At 37.9% G+C, this 13,223-nt stretch overlaps 2 protein-coding genes across 3 annotated transcripts in view; both read left to right on the top strand.

Annotated features, from left to right (window-relative positions):
- The window catches only part of LOC309402900 (LIM zinc-binding domain-containing Nebulette), a gene marked incomplete at its 3' end in the record, with an annotated part of 280,892 nt that overhangs the window by 180,056 nt on the left and 87,613 nt on the right, over positions 1-13,223 (top strand). The window lies entirely within an intron of this gene.
- The window catches only part of LOC309402802 (nebulette-like), a gene marked incomplete at its 5' end in the record, with an annotated part of 66,054 nt that overhangs the window by 17,558 nt on the left and 35,273 nt on the right, over positions 1-13,223 (top strand). Inside the window, 3 exons of the mRNA XM_081996740.1 lie at positions 5,438-5,510; positions 5,607-5,678; positions 12,096-12,200. Coding sequence (XP_081852866.1) covers positions 5,438-5,510; positions 5,607-5,678; positions 12,096-12,200 — 250 coding nt within the window. The remainder of the gene's footprint in view (positions 1-5,437; positions 5,511-5,606; positions 5,679-12,095; positions 12,201-13,223) is intronic.

Genomic DNA, 13,223 nt, shown 5'->3' with positions numbered 1-13,223 from the left:
CTGGCTACAGGGGACAAGCATGCAGGTCTCTTTACTACTAGTGTATGGGTCTAGCATCCAGTCTCCAGTTTTGTAGGTAATAGGAATGAATGTCTTGACTATTCAATGGTGTAATGGCACTAGGAAGAGGTGGGGAGTGCTGAGGAGCCTCAGCTGCTTAGCCCCAGAGCTGTTGTCTCTGGTAGACTCCCATACCTAGTTGGACCCTTGAGTAAGGGGAGAGGCATTGTATGACACTTGGCAAGAAAGGGAAATGCCACAGCTATGTCAGGAAGAGTGGATTAATCAGTTGCAATGAAGTCAAACATGGGTGATTCTGGTGTCCGCTCCTGATGCATCAACTTGTGAAGAGAGCTGTAGGAGTGGTAGATTTTTCAAGCTTCAGGTTAAACTGAAAATATTGGGGGGGTGGAAAGACCAAATTTCCCTGTTGTTGATGATTTAATTTCTTGACAAAAGAAAGATTAGGGAAAAAAAAGGTGAAACTGTATATCCCATTTAGGAAATACCATCTTTGAGGGTTAAAACCCATTGTGCAAACATAGTAGGCAATTACGAATATTGTCAGAAAAATGAAACTGAGGTTTTGTGCTTTTTTAGAATACATTAGTATCTGAAAAAGCTTTATGCTTGTTTATTATTGTTGCTGATCACAGCTAAGGTTACATCTGCGTGGCACAATCTTGTGCCCTGATAAATACTCCCGCTTCAGAACGGGTTCATTTCTCAGGGTAATTAGCTGTGTGGGAAAGAGTTTATGAACTCAGGCAGTGTCATGCTGGCATAGCTACACTGCTTCTGGTAACTACATTACCTTGGGTATTATTATGTGAAACTAGTTGTACCATACAAACGTCTTAAGTGCTCTGTCATCAAGATCCAGTTGGGCTAGACAACGTCTCTGTGAGTATGTGTTTGGAAAAAATGTCTGTTATTTGTGATTTTATTAGGCATTGAAAATTCATTAGGTTTTCTGGGATTTACAAATCGGTATTCTAACATCTTGTTTGTATTCATCTTTAAAAATAGCATTGCCATTCTCTGCTTTACCAAAACCCTAAATAAAATAACTTTCATTGAATTAAAGTCTTAGCTTAGAACCATGAGATATTTGCAGGTTTTGAAGTGTTGTTGATAAATGCAGTCTTAATGATCTGGCAGATAGAAGCTTATGGGTAAGATTTTTTTCTAAATAGAACCATCTCTTGAATTTCTTTAGTTAATGTTAATTGGTATTTCATGTTCAGGGGAGGTTAAAATTGGCAGGCTGGGATCCCTCGCTTTGTTTCTGTTTGTGATTGTGGTGCTGATAGCCTAACTATGAACTTCCTTGGGCAGGGCTGCTAGTAACTTCCAGTCTGATAGATGAGTATTTCTAGAAATGAGAAGTAATTGAATCTCAGTGCTTACAAATGCCTTGCGTGGTTTTTGAAAAGAGACCACCAGCTGCGTTGCGTTGAATTAATTGTACTTATTTCAGTGATGTGTATGTCTGTCCAGTGAGAACAGAAAATAATTTTTATTTCAAGTAGATTTTTAATTCATTGGAAGAAGGATAGTTAAAGCACTAAAATTCTATCTCTGTTCTTACTAGGTTTTCAGTCCAGAATTGAAAGGACTGTGTATATACCTCTCACTATAACGCTGTGCAGATTTTCCAGCTGAAATACCTTGTTCCTTAACTTGCAACCTATGTTCAGGCACCCTGTGAGGAACTCTGCTACATAGGTTTGAGATTGTGACCTTTCTGGTACCATTTCTAGGACAAGCAGAGTTTCTGCTGTTCCGTGAAGTGGTAAAAAGTCCTTTCAGCTCAACAGTACGTGTGGATACTGCAGATCTCAGAAGGCTTTTGGGATTATGCCAAAAAAGTTCAACAGTATTGTTTGTTCAGTGACAGAACTGAGCGCAACTGCTAAATTGTTATGTGTATCAGGGCCAAAAGGAGATGAAGCCTTTTAACTTTCTGGGCTAACATCTCCCAAATGTATTTCTTAAAAGGTTGATAAAGGGACAAGGAGATGGCAGGGCTTTGGCCAGATGTGGACGCAGCTGTGTGTGATCAATGCAGGAAAGCTGCACAACTCTGTGTCTGAACCATTCACATGCGGGGCCGACTTGTACTCAAGCGGGCTCGGCCTCCTTTATACCCCGTGTTTCTTCCCCTTCTGCCTCCTCAACCGATACGCATTTAGACCAGGTACTTGAGTAATGGTTCTGTGTCAAAAAGTAGTACATTGCAACAGTCGAATGATGACTGTTAAGTGTTGGGAGATTCAGCTGTCTCCTTTCATAGGATAACCGTATAGTTTACTTGTCTTCTCTGTCAAAAGTTCTTACACAGCAAAGATTGTGTGCTGAAAATACTGTCTTTCTGTGAACAATCTAGACAAAGTACAGTTATTTTGATTTTATTGCAGCTTCTTCGACAAAGTAGCCTTGATCTTAAGGCTAAATTTGAACTGAGATGTGGAACATCCATGCAGGGTGGTTGGAAGTGGCACTATGCAGAATTCCCTTACAAAATTTAAATGAGTTCGTATTGGGCACTTCCATGAAGAATCCATTTTTCTCTCCATGTGCTTTTGAAAATATCTATAACACAATAGTAAAATCCACTTTTTGCCCTGTATGCATACAAATATTATTGTGTATACATAACTTAGGAGTCTGTTGCAATGTTTTCTTAAAATTCTGTGCAATTGGATTTTGTTTAATGTGTGCTGTTTCATGCCAGAAGAAATTACTACAAATTATTCCATTATGTACAGTGGAAAATGGTTCAGAAGTGTCCGTTTGGAGGTTTTGGTAAAAATGCAGGTTTTGCAGGTGAAAAGTTGTCTTTAATACAACATTCTTCATAATCTTCATAATGATGTAAAGCTCAGCGTTTTAACTAGGTCTTTATTCAGATTAGATTTAGTGTTTTTAGAGTGGTTTTTAAAATATCTGTAAACATACACAAAGAATTGCTGTGCCAAACATGCCTGCTGATCCTAGTTTATTTATTGCCTCTTACGGAAGTAACCTAAGCTTGTTCTTGACCTGCAGGCTGCTAACAGAATCATAATGCACTTCTAAACCGTGCAACTCTTAAATGGCTGTAACAAATTCTTCTCTGAATTATGTCTGCATATATTTAATGTTCAGGCTTGCTTTATTGCACAGTGAATATCTGACAGTATTCAGTGTTTTGAGGAGGACGAGCAAAAGGGAGGCAGGTTTCTGTGTCATATAGTCCCTTACTGCATCCGTTGTGTGGAGAGTGCCGTTTTGAATAACTTGTGTACGGTTAGTTGATACTGTGATTTTTTTTTCCCCTTGCTCCCTTTGTGCATAGTATAGTATTTTTCTTTAATGTGATGAGTTATAGCAGCTGTCTTGCAATCTCTGTATTATGGAAGTTACATGAGCCAGAGCATGTTTGGACTCTCAGTTATGCCTGACCCAGATGATGTAAAAATGGGAAGAAATGAATGTTATCGAATAAGTTGAAGATCATGCTAAGGAGAAGGCAGATTTTTATTATGCAGAAACCATTACAGGAAAACCACAATTAATATATAAATTTTGGTATGTCCAGCTGCTGAAAAACCACCAGATACAATGTAAGCATGTTAAAAAGCTCAACAGCCTCCTTTTCCTCCCAAACCCAAACAGTTTTGACTTTGTCATTTTGACCATATTTGCTTTCCGGTGCAAAAAATAGCAAAAGATTTCCCCATATTCAGCAAACTTTGCAGCTACTAATAGCTCTTCTCTACTCTCTTAAACATTTTTCAATGTCTCCACTTGAAAAATTTATTAAATGTAGGAAGGAAGGGGAAATTAACTGTGCTGGAATAATATAGTATTTGCAATATTATCACAAAAATCCCCAAATGAAGCCTTGGTGCTGCATTTCTGTCTGGCACTTTTGTAGGTACTCTGTCTCCTTAACATGTAGTCCTTGAAATCATGCATGAGTCTGTTGTTTAGGAATATATTTGCTGCGGCCATAATCTTCAAAAATGACCTGTTACTATGAATAACCATTTTATGAGACTAAGCCATCCACAAGGATGAAACACCCTGAGCTCCAAAAGTAATCAGCATAAACTAAAGTAATTCTCACCTATACAAACCAGACTTCTAAGTTTCAACCTGAACTTGAGCAGTGCCAATCCAAATCTGAATTTTAGGAGCTTATATTTGAAATGGCAGAATGGAAAATCTTGAAGGCTTCTATATTATTAACATATAAAGAATTCTCTCTCTTGATTGTCACAGACTGAAAGCAGTTTGTGCCTTTGCTCTTAATATATTTTTCAAATTTTCAGACCGTAACTAAGTCAAATGCTTTATTTTTCCTCTTCGAAATGTTTCTTTTTCCAAGTAAATACGTGTTTTTAAATAAGCTCTGAGGACATTGTGTGTAGGCACAAGTACTTAAAATTCTTTGAAGAGGTTTTTCAAGAACGCACATTCCTTTTATCTTTGCCTGATTGCAAAGCTGTGTAGTGGTGAATTGCTTTGCTAGATGAAGTTCGAAATCATGACTTTTATAAAATGCGAAGTATACAAGCTACAGTTTGGAAAGAAAAATAATGTTAAAATGCTGGTTACTCCAGCTGGTCCTGTAATACCTCCTTGCTTGTTTTACAGAAGCAAACACTGTGACACTATATCCATCTGCATAAGGATATCTTTCAGATTCATTGCAGCTGGAGTCAATGACTTCATACTGAAAAAGGTTGGTTTTGAGATTCCAGACCATGACAGTTTTTAACAGTGAAGGAACATTCATGTTTGTGTAAATACATAGCCATGTATATTTATAAGTATACAGATGTATTTGTATCTATGTATGCACAGGTTTAACCTTCAGCTGACATAATATGAAAAACATTTAAGGAATTGTATATACTTTGTGGAAAAGGAATGTTTCCTGAAAAATATACTACCAGTTACATCTGCTGGAAAATGAGAATTGTGTGCTTTTTTAAATTAAAAATCTCTATTGCTCAAGATGCCTTGAATCTTAGAACTGGGCAGTTTTCCCATAACCGTAGAGTCAATGTTCCCCTTTTAAACCTGTTAATTTTACTAAATTACCTATGTTATGAATTAACTGCATCAATTTTTTTAATTGTGTTCATAGTCATTTTAAAAATAGTTGACTGGGATAGGTCATTTAATTATATTTTATCTGTAAGAAAGCATTAGCTCTGCTGCAACTGATAGCTAGCAAGGCCATCTGCAATGCCTTTCATTTCACTCACACTGAATTGTTCAGATAAAGACTGTCAAGTGCTGCCTAAATAAGGAAGGAGCCTTGGTAGAGTTAAGTGCAGTGGAGGACACAAATGAAGCATTGATTCCAGGCTTGCTGTAGGGTCTGAGCTGTTTCCTGCAGTGCTGAACCTTTTTAGAGTTTTCATTGTTGTTTTCTGCAAAGTATTAAAATGCGAGTATCTGTCATTCAGGATCTGAGGGAAGATGAAAATGAGGATGGGGAAGAAGAAGAAAAGGTGAGTTAAAACCCAATAGCTTTGAAAAGTACTTATTTCCTTTTGTTGTTACCCTTTTAGGACAATAAACGTGGAATGATTACCTTTCTCTTGCAGGTCTTCCTCAAACCTGTTATTGAGGACAGAAATATGGAACTGGCACGAAAATGCAGCGAAATAATAAGTGATGTAAGTGATGGTGACTGTTTGCATCCTTACATTTGCATTTCTCTTTTCAGGTGGATTTGTATTTACGATACATATTTTTTCAGATATGTACAGTGCAGCATGTGCCCACCCAAGGCTCATATATAAAACCCTACAAAATAATGGAAAAGCACAGCCTACTGTGGTACCTTAAATTATCAGCTGCAGAAGGATGAGCTTTTCAGAGCACTTGGATGGTATGAAGCATAGGCCCTAGGAACGAGAATGTTCCAAAAAGTACGTCTCATGTGGAGGGTGTCTCCCATGAGAACACCTTGGCTGATTTCATCAGAAAAATGCAGTATTTTTTCTAGTTATAGCCTAATCCTGTGAAGTTTGATTGATTAGGACAGAACTGGGTGCCAGTATCATAGCTGTAAGGAGGGAGGATAAAAGTAAAACAGATTAATTTTGAGCATTATCTATTAGTCTGTGGTGATAGATGCTCAAAACTGCTTAGCATATTGTTATTGACTTACACTTACAGGAAAAATCAACTGAAACGCTCAAATATCTTTAAAAATTATATAGCTAGCAAATTCTTGACTTAGTTACTATAGATTTTTAAAACTGTCGATCAGATATAGACATTATATGAACATCATAGATCAGATCCAAGACATCTTAAATTGGAGTAGATCCAATTGCTTCAATGTAGCAGCATCAGATTTACCTTGGTGGAAGTATATTTCTGTGTCCCTCTGGGAAAGTGTGTCTGAAGAGTAACTTTGCCCCTTTGTGTGAATGGGAGTTGAGTGGTATTTCTCCTGCGAAGATGGTGTCTGGCAGCAGAGGAGACATTACTGAGGAGAGAGTCACCTGCTTTAAAAAGTCTTTTTCTAAAGAAACCGAAAAAATGACGTCTGGCTTACGTTATGTTGTAATCTGATATTGAGATTTGGGATGTTATTGTTCAAGGTGAATGAGTATGGTGATTTTATGAGAATAGAACATACAGAATCTACACTTAAGGTATAAACTACTAGGGGTTATGTATCAGAAAAGAATGGGTAACTCAGAAAAACAGTATCTGGGATGTGTAGGTGTTACAGTGCTGGCTTGAAAGCATGACTTGACAAGGTCAAAGTTTTCTCTTTGTCCATACACTGTCTGGTAATACTTTAATTTTCACAGAAAGAGTGCTGAAAGCTGGATAGATCCTTAAAAGAAGCTACCAAGATGGCTCCCTTGTAATCTCAGGATACTTTAGGAAATAGTAGAGATTATTAATATTTTACTGATGGTTATCTACATCAGTAGATCTATCTTTGGGAAAAGAATGGCATATGGACCTGGAGCACTTATCTGACCCAAAATACATTTATTGCTTCCATGCAACTTGTTTTTAAACGTTTGCTGTTCTTGAAGGCAAAATCTCCTTGAAAAATACTGAAGAAATATTTTCTTTAATTGAAAAGGAATTATTACTGTGCTGTGTACTGCTTAGGAGTAATGTTGGCTGTGGCTGTTAATTAACTGATAAATGGAGTGGCTGTATTTTCTCTGATTTTCTGCAGGGGATTGGGAGCTAAGGTGAATAACTAAGCAAGCTAGGTTTCTGAATGAACCTATAATGGTTCAGGGGTGTGGGCTTTTGCTGAAAACTTGTGATGCGTTTAGACTGCAAGTGTGTTAGATTTTCCTTGAGATATGTAAACCACAATGGCAAAGTGTCCTTAATGCTTTCAGTAGTAATATGTAATGGTCCAGACCAATTTAATGTCAAAGAAGAGACTCTGTGTTTAAAAGTGACATCCAATTTTGGTGCCTTATTCAGCCTCTGCTGAAATCAGTAGGTGTTTTTTCATTGGCTTGAATAGAACATGTGTATGTATAGGGGGTGAATTTTGTTGGCCAGAATTTTTGCTACAATTGGAATCTCTTATGACCAGTGAAGTCCTTTGTGCTGGGGGGTAGGTTCCTCACCCTGCATACTTCATTGTGGAGGCCAATGCATTGCGGGGAGTTTGCATTCTTGCCTTTGATTTTTGACTCGTTAACATTCAGAACTTTTAAAATGTTCTTTATCCTTTTTAGCATAGGTCTTTGCACAAACTGCCATTGTATGGATGTATCATTGGTGTACAACTGTACGTTTTATGCATACAATGGTTTTATGGGACTTGCAGTTTGGCCCTAAGATGACCTTGGGACAGCAGCCTGTGTCCTTGCTGACCACGAGACTGGGAGATTGTCCTTTTCTGATGGTGGAGCTGTCAGCACAGCTCCTCCATCAGAATGCAGCGCCGGGGAGTGGTCAATGACTGAGATCTTGGGCTTGCATTACGCTTGCCCTGCATTCTTTGCAAGCTGACTTTAATTTGGCAATATGATTTTAAAAAGGTGTTACGATGGCAGCCCTTAGTGCATGTGTAACTCTCAGCCTTGAACTGTACGTAGGGAAAGTTGTGAAGTGTTTATGTGCTCCGGTTCTTGAGGAAATCCCCGTTTTCATTTGAGGTTGGCAGATGTTTGTTCTGTGATACCCCCTGGATTGTTTCTCCCTAAAACCATTTCATTTAATCTCCCTCCATTATGCAATTTTATTCCACAGATGTTTTCAAAACTGTCATGTGTGTTTGATTTATATGAACTACCTTCCTTTCTAGACCTTTTCTCTTCCATATTGAAATTGAGCTTGTCCATTTTATTTTATTACTTATATTTTGGTATATTTTCATCTCTTCATTGTTTTGATTGTGTGATGTGATGTTGTGAATACTGTTATAAGCAGAGAGGGGAATTATTGTATCAGTAAAATGATCATTGACTAAACCATCATAATCCTTTTTGATAGAAGCAGACACTCTGCCTTCTGAACATTCTGCTGAATTTTGCCAATATATGGTACAAGTGCTTTTTTTCCCCTGTAGCAAGGGGTAGTACTACTTGGCACTTAACTATCCTTTTACGGAGTACAGCTTTGCTTTAGAATGTCTTTTTATTGTAAAGCAAGGGCCAAAGAGACCTAGAGTCAAGTGCAGAAACAGAGTGCCTTTCCACTCACACCAATGGAGTTGTGACCACCTAATTCAGGGTGGAGCTCTTCCTCTGGACTCACCATTACTAGTCACAGCCTCAGGAAGACTTTGAGGTCCAAATTGCTGGACACTAGTAAAATACTGTGGGGCAATAATACTGTATGCTTGCCCTGTCCTCACGCTTTTCTCTATGTTTCCGTGGCTACAGAGAGACAATTTTGTATTAGATGGATCTGTGGTCGCATAGCTCTTAGTCTTATGAGAGATTATAAATTAAGAAATATAGGGTTGGAAGGAGAATCCGTAGTGGAAAAAGTTCCCTTTTGGTCTAGCGTAAGAGCTAGGTAAGAAGGTTCAGATCTTTTTGTGGCTTTTCTAAGCTTAAATGGGTCTTTAAGAGATGACAGTTCTGTAATGGATCTTGGCGTGATGACTGTCAACATGGTTACACCATTGATGTTAAGATATTAAAAACAGTTGCCCCGAATACAAGGGAAAGGTGGCTGCTTGAATTAAGCTGTTGCCATCAGAGCCTTTCCTTTAGCCCACAGTCTTCTGTGTTTCCCCTGTGAAAAAGGCTGATGGAACAAGCCATGGGCAAGATAAATTTTCGTGGTGAGCGAGGAAGCTTCAGCCTAAAGGTTGGATGCTCTTACTGAATAAAGTTGATCTTGCCATATAACATCCATTAAGAAAAAAATGCAATTTGAAGCTTAGTGTTTTGGTGGTTGTCTAGGAATTTTAATCCACTTTTACTGGATAGCTGTGCTGCTGGTCAGAGTAGTTTTATGATGAGTCAGGAGAAGAAAGGGATCAGGAGAGAGCTATTGAAAATTGTGCCTTTAGTGAGCTATTGGACTTCAGAAGTATATCAACAGAGCAGTGGTAGCTCCAGGCCATCATTTGCAAATTTTTCCTATTATTTGTTTTTTTTGCAAGGCTTACCAGATCTGCCCAACCTAAACAGCGTATTTTGTGGTGAAGGGTAAGTCACTCACAGGCAAAATTTCCTATTTAGTATTTTAGACATTTGAATTTGTAACCCCAAACTTTGAAGAGCAGTATTACCTTCTCTGCCTATTCTTTCTAGCCGTTGGTTATGTTCAGTCATAGCCAACCTTCTAAGCCTCTTGCTTATGTCATTTACAATAAATATGCTTTTTAAGTGCAAATGTCATGACTTCGTGATACTTGTCCCATTTCGTCTTCCCTCTTTCTGATTCAAAGCGATGCAGATACTTCTGTAGCAGAATGGAGAATGTGGATCAGAGTTTGACCACACATTTTATTGTATGTCCTCTCTAACTTTCTCATTTGAGCCTGCATGCATTTTGTGGCCTCTATGGGTTACTATAATAAATGTGAATGATAAAGGAGTAAGGAGGTGGCATTAGTCCTTTACTGCTTTTGCTTATTTTGAAAACATGACTTCTACACCAGAACACCTTTGCTTGTTTCTTCTGGTCCTGTCGTGCCACGCCCCCCTCCCACCTCCCCCCCTTTAAGGGATACCTTAGGAAGCTTTCATGTTTGATTTTTTAATGTAATTATTGCTCTGTAATTAAAGTGGATGTAATTACAGTCAGCTCTCTGATATCTGTGGGTGATTTATCTAAGTTGTGAGCAGCAAGACTCTCCATCCTCTCTACCAGAGTCTCAGCTTTACACGAGTTTCTACTGGGAACGCCATCAAGCCTAACCAGTAGACAGTCAGCTCTGTAGATACCCCCTGTCTCTTCTCAACCGTATCATTGTGAATGAATATAATTCTAGGAAGCCCTTTTTTTTAAGCTGTGCATGTGCACGTACATACACACACTTGCAAGTATCTGCATGCATGTGTGCAGGATGAAGAGTAAGTACCTGCTCATGTTTATCGTAAAACTGCCCTTTTTGTGTGTTGCTGTGATTACCTAGCAGTACAGTGACACACACGGGTTACATGAACCACTGGATTTGTGGGTGCCTGAGTAAAATGCTGACACACAGTAATTTTACACCCTTTTTCACCAGTTTTTATTTAGAATATACTGTAAGACACAAAGGCAGACAACATGATTTGGTAATGAGATGTAGATTCCTTCAGTAGTTCAAATGTGGATGAACTCAATAGTAACCAAAATGAGGTGGATTTGACATTATCTAATCCATTTTGCAGTGGACAAAAAGTTTGCTTCAGAAAGTACAGGAGCTGATTCTGTGTAAGCTGCTATCCTTCTCATGAATTTTCCTGTAGAGGACCGTAGACTAGAACTTGTGATATCCATTAAGGATTCAGAGAAAGAGGAAATTAAGACTGCAGATTTCTGTAATGCTCAGATGCAGATCATATTGCTTCTGTCAGGGCTTGTCAGCAAGTCTAGAGTGCATAAATGCAAACTGCTGTTGTGCAGAATGTGAAAATGAGGTTAGAGAAATGGTAGCAGATAATAACCATGAAAGCTTAATCCTAAATAATTCAATTTGCATTGAACTAAACTATTCTTGTAGAAAGAAAGAAATGTCACTAAAAACATTTAGGGCTAGCCATGTAAAGTGTCGATCTTTACAACTTACGTAGTCCATCTCATCATAATTCACCATCTTTCTGCACAGTTCTTACATAATAAAGGTCCCTACACATTTACCATATCCATAGGTTTTATCCTTCTTACAGTCTCACTAATACAAACAGTAACTCTGACTTCATCAACAGTCATGTGATTATTACACCTGCCCGTATTGTTTGCCCGATGGTAAGAAAAAGGCCGGTTGTTTAAAAAAAAAAGACAAGACTTGTGTTCTGGTTTTTTTGCAAAATATATTGTGGTGTTTTGTTTCAAAATCGGTTTCCTTTGTGCATACACATGATTTAAAAAATGGCTCAATTTAAAATTTGTTTGCTTTTAAAGAAATTCTGTTATTACTTGCATGTCATGACTGTTGGGGTGCTTTGTAGGCAATGATTTGGAAGTGGCCTTCTGAATTTATTCATGTAACTCTTGGATTCATAAAGGGGCATTTGATTATGCTACACAGATTCTGTGCTTGCTAGGTCTGTTAGAAGTTACTTTAACAATTTTATTTTTGACATCAAGATCTACAGATCAAGCAATTATTCTATTCTCCTTTCTTTAGAGATACTAGAACATCTATAACAGTGGTGAAAATGTGTTGTAGATGTAGAGAAAAATCGTATCTTTTTAATCTTTATTATTAAAGGGTTCTGTGACTTTTACATAGCCCTGATACTGGGTGTGAGAACTGGGTGTTTTCCTTTATGGCTTAATTTGATCCAGCCTGAGGTATTTGCAAGCCTCCCAGCATAGTATCCATAAATGATAATGATGATGATAATGATAATAAAAACCCCATTGTTTATTTTTCTGTTTTTTTTGTTTTTTTTTAAGAAAATTAAACTTGCTTCTCCTCTTTGTAGATACACTATAAGGAAGAGTTTAAAAAATCTAAAGGCAAGTGCATATTTGTACCTGACACCCCGCAACTAAAACATGTGAAAAGTCTCAGTGCTTTTATTTCTGAGGTAAGACCTATAAGACTGAAGAATTCTCTTTGCTTCTTATCCTTCCTAAAAACTCTCTCTTGAATATGATGGTTTTTAGCATGGAAAGGATAGCTTATTTCAAATAACAGTTCTGTTTAAAGCTGAGGTGACTTAAAGCACTGTAATTAGTGTATACTCTATATGTGAGTAATTGGAATTACGCAACGCTTTTATTTTGGGATTCCAAGATATTTTATTAATGGTTCTGAGGCAATCCTAGCTATCCCATTTTAGGGATGGATAAACTGAGGAATAGGAAAAGGATTTCTTGTTACATATTCTGCAGCGATGAGGTTTGCAAATTATACCTGTGCATAGTTTCCCTGCTGTGGAGAATTCACAGCCTGATATCAAACAGAAGGAGACAAGGAAACTGTTATGTTATCACCTCCATTCTCCTTCAGCAAGGGGACTGGGGCAAACATCAGGTCAATGCCATCTGCAGGTCGCCTGAGTGCTTGCATGCATATATATGCATACCCATGCCACAGTTTTTAGGTCTTTGCATACACAAAGTCACACAAAAACTGTAGTGGCAAAGACAGAATGTCAGCTTCCAACATGCCAGAACAGTTTACTGCCAGCTCTTCATGTCCCAGGTACAAGGTGTTGTAAGATGGCATCTCAGTTTTCCACAGGTGAGAACAGCTGCAGAGGAGTTTTACCTGACAGAGAATTGCTTTAGTTAAGGCACTGCTGGTTCTGAGTGATTTTTCTGTCACTGTGACCCTTGGAAGACTTAAATTTTTGGTGCCTCATTTCTTGTGCTACCTTTATGATTATGATAAACAACATCTCCATATCCCTGTCTGGAGTTATGTAATTTATACACATTCTATTTTCCATTTCTGATATACATCAGTTTGCTGTGTGGCTACATTCAATATAAATGCATCTGATGAATAGTTTTGTTATATTTATCTTCATATTTTCTGAGAAAGAGTGGCATGTCCCAAGGGGCATAAAATGTGATGAAATTATACTTTCTAAGAGACAGACTAG

The sequence above is a fragment of the Phaethon aethereus genome (assembly GCF_964289735.1).
Source record: "Phaethon aethereus genome assembly, chromosome: 2".
Taxonomy (NCBI): Eukaryota; Metazoa; Chordata; class Aves; order Phaethontiformes; family Phaethontidae; genus Phaethon; species Phaethon aethereus.
The sequence above is the reverse complement of the archived record's forward strand: the minus strand, read 5'-3'. Positions and strand labels throughout refer to the sequence as shown.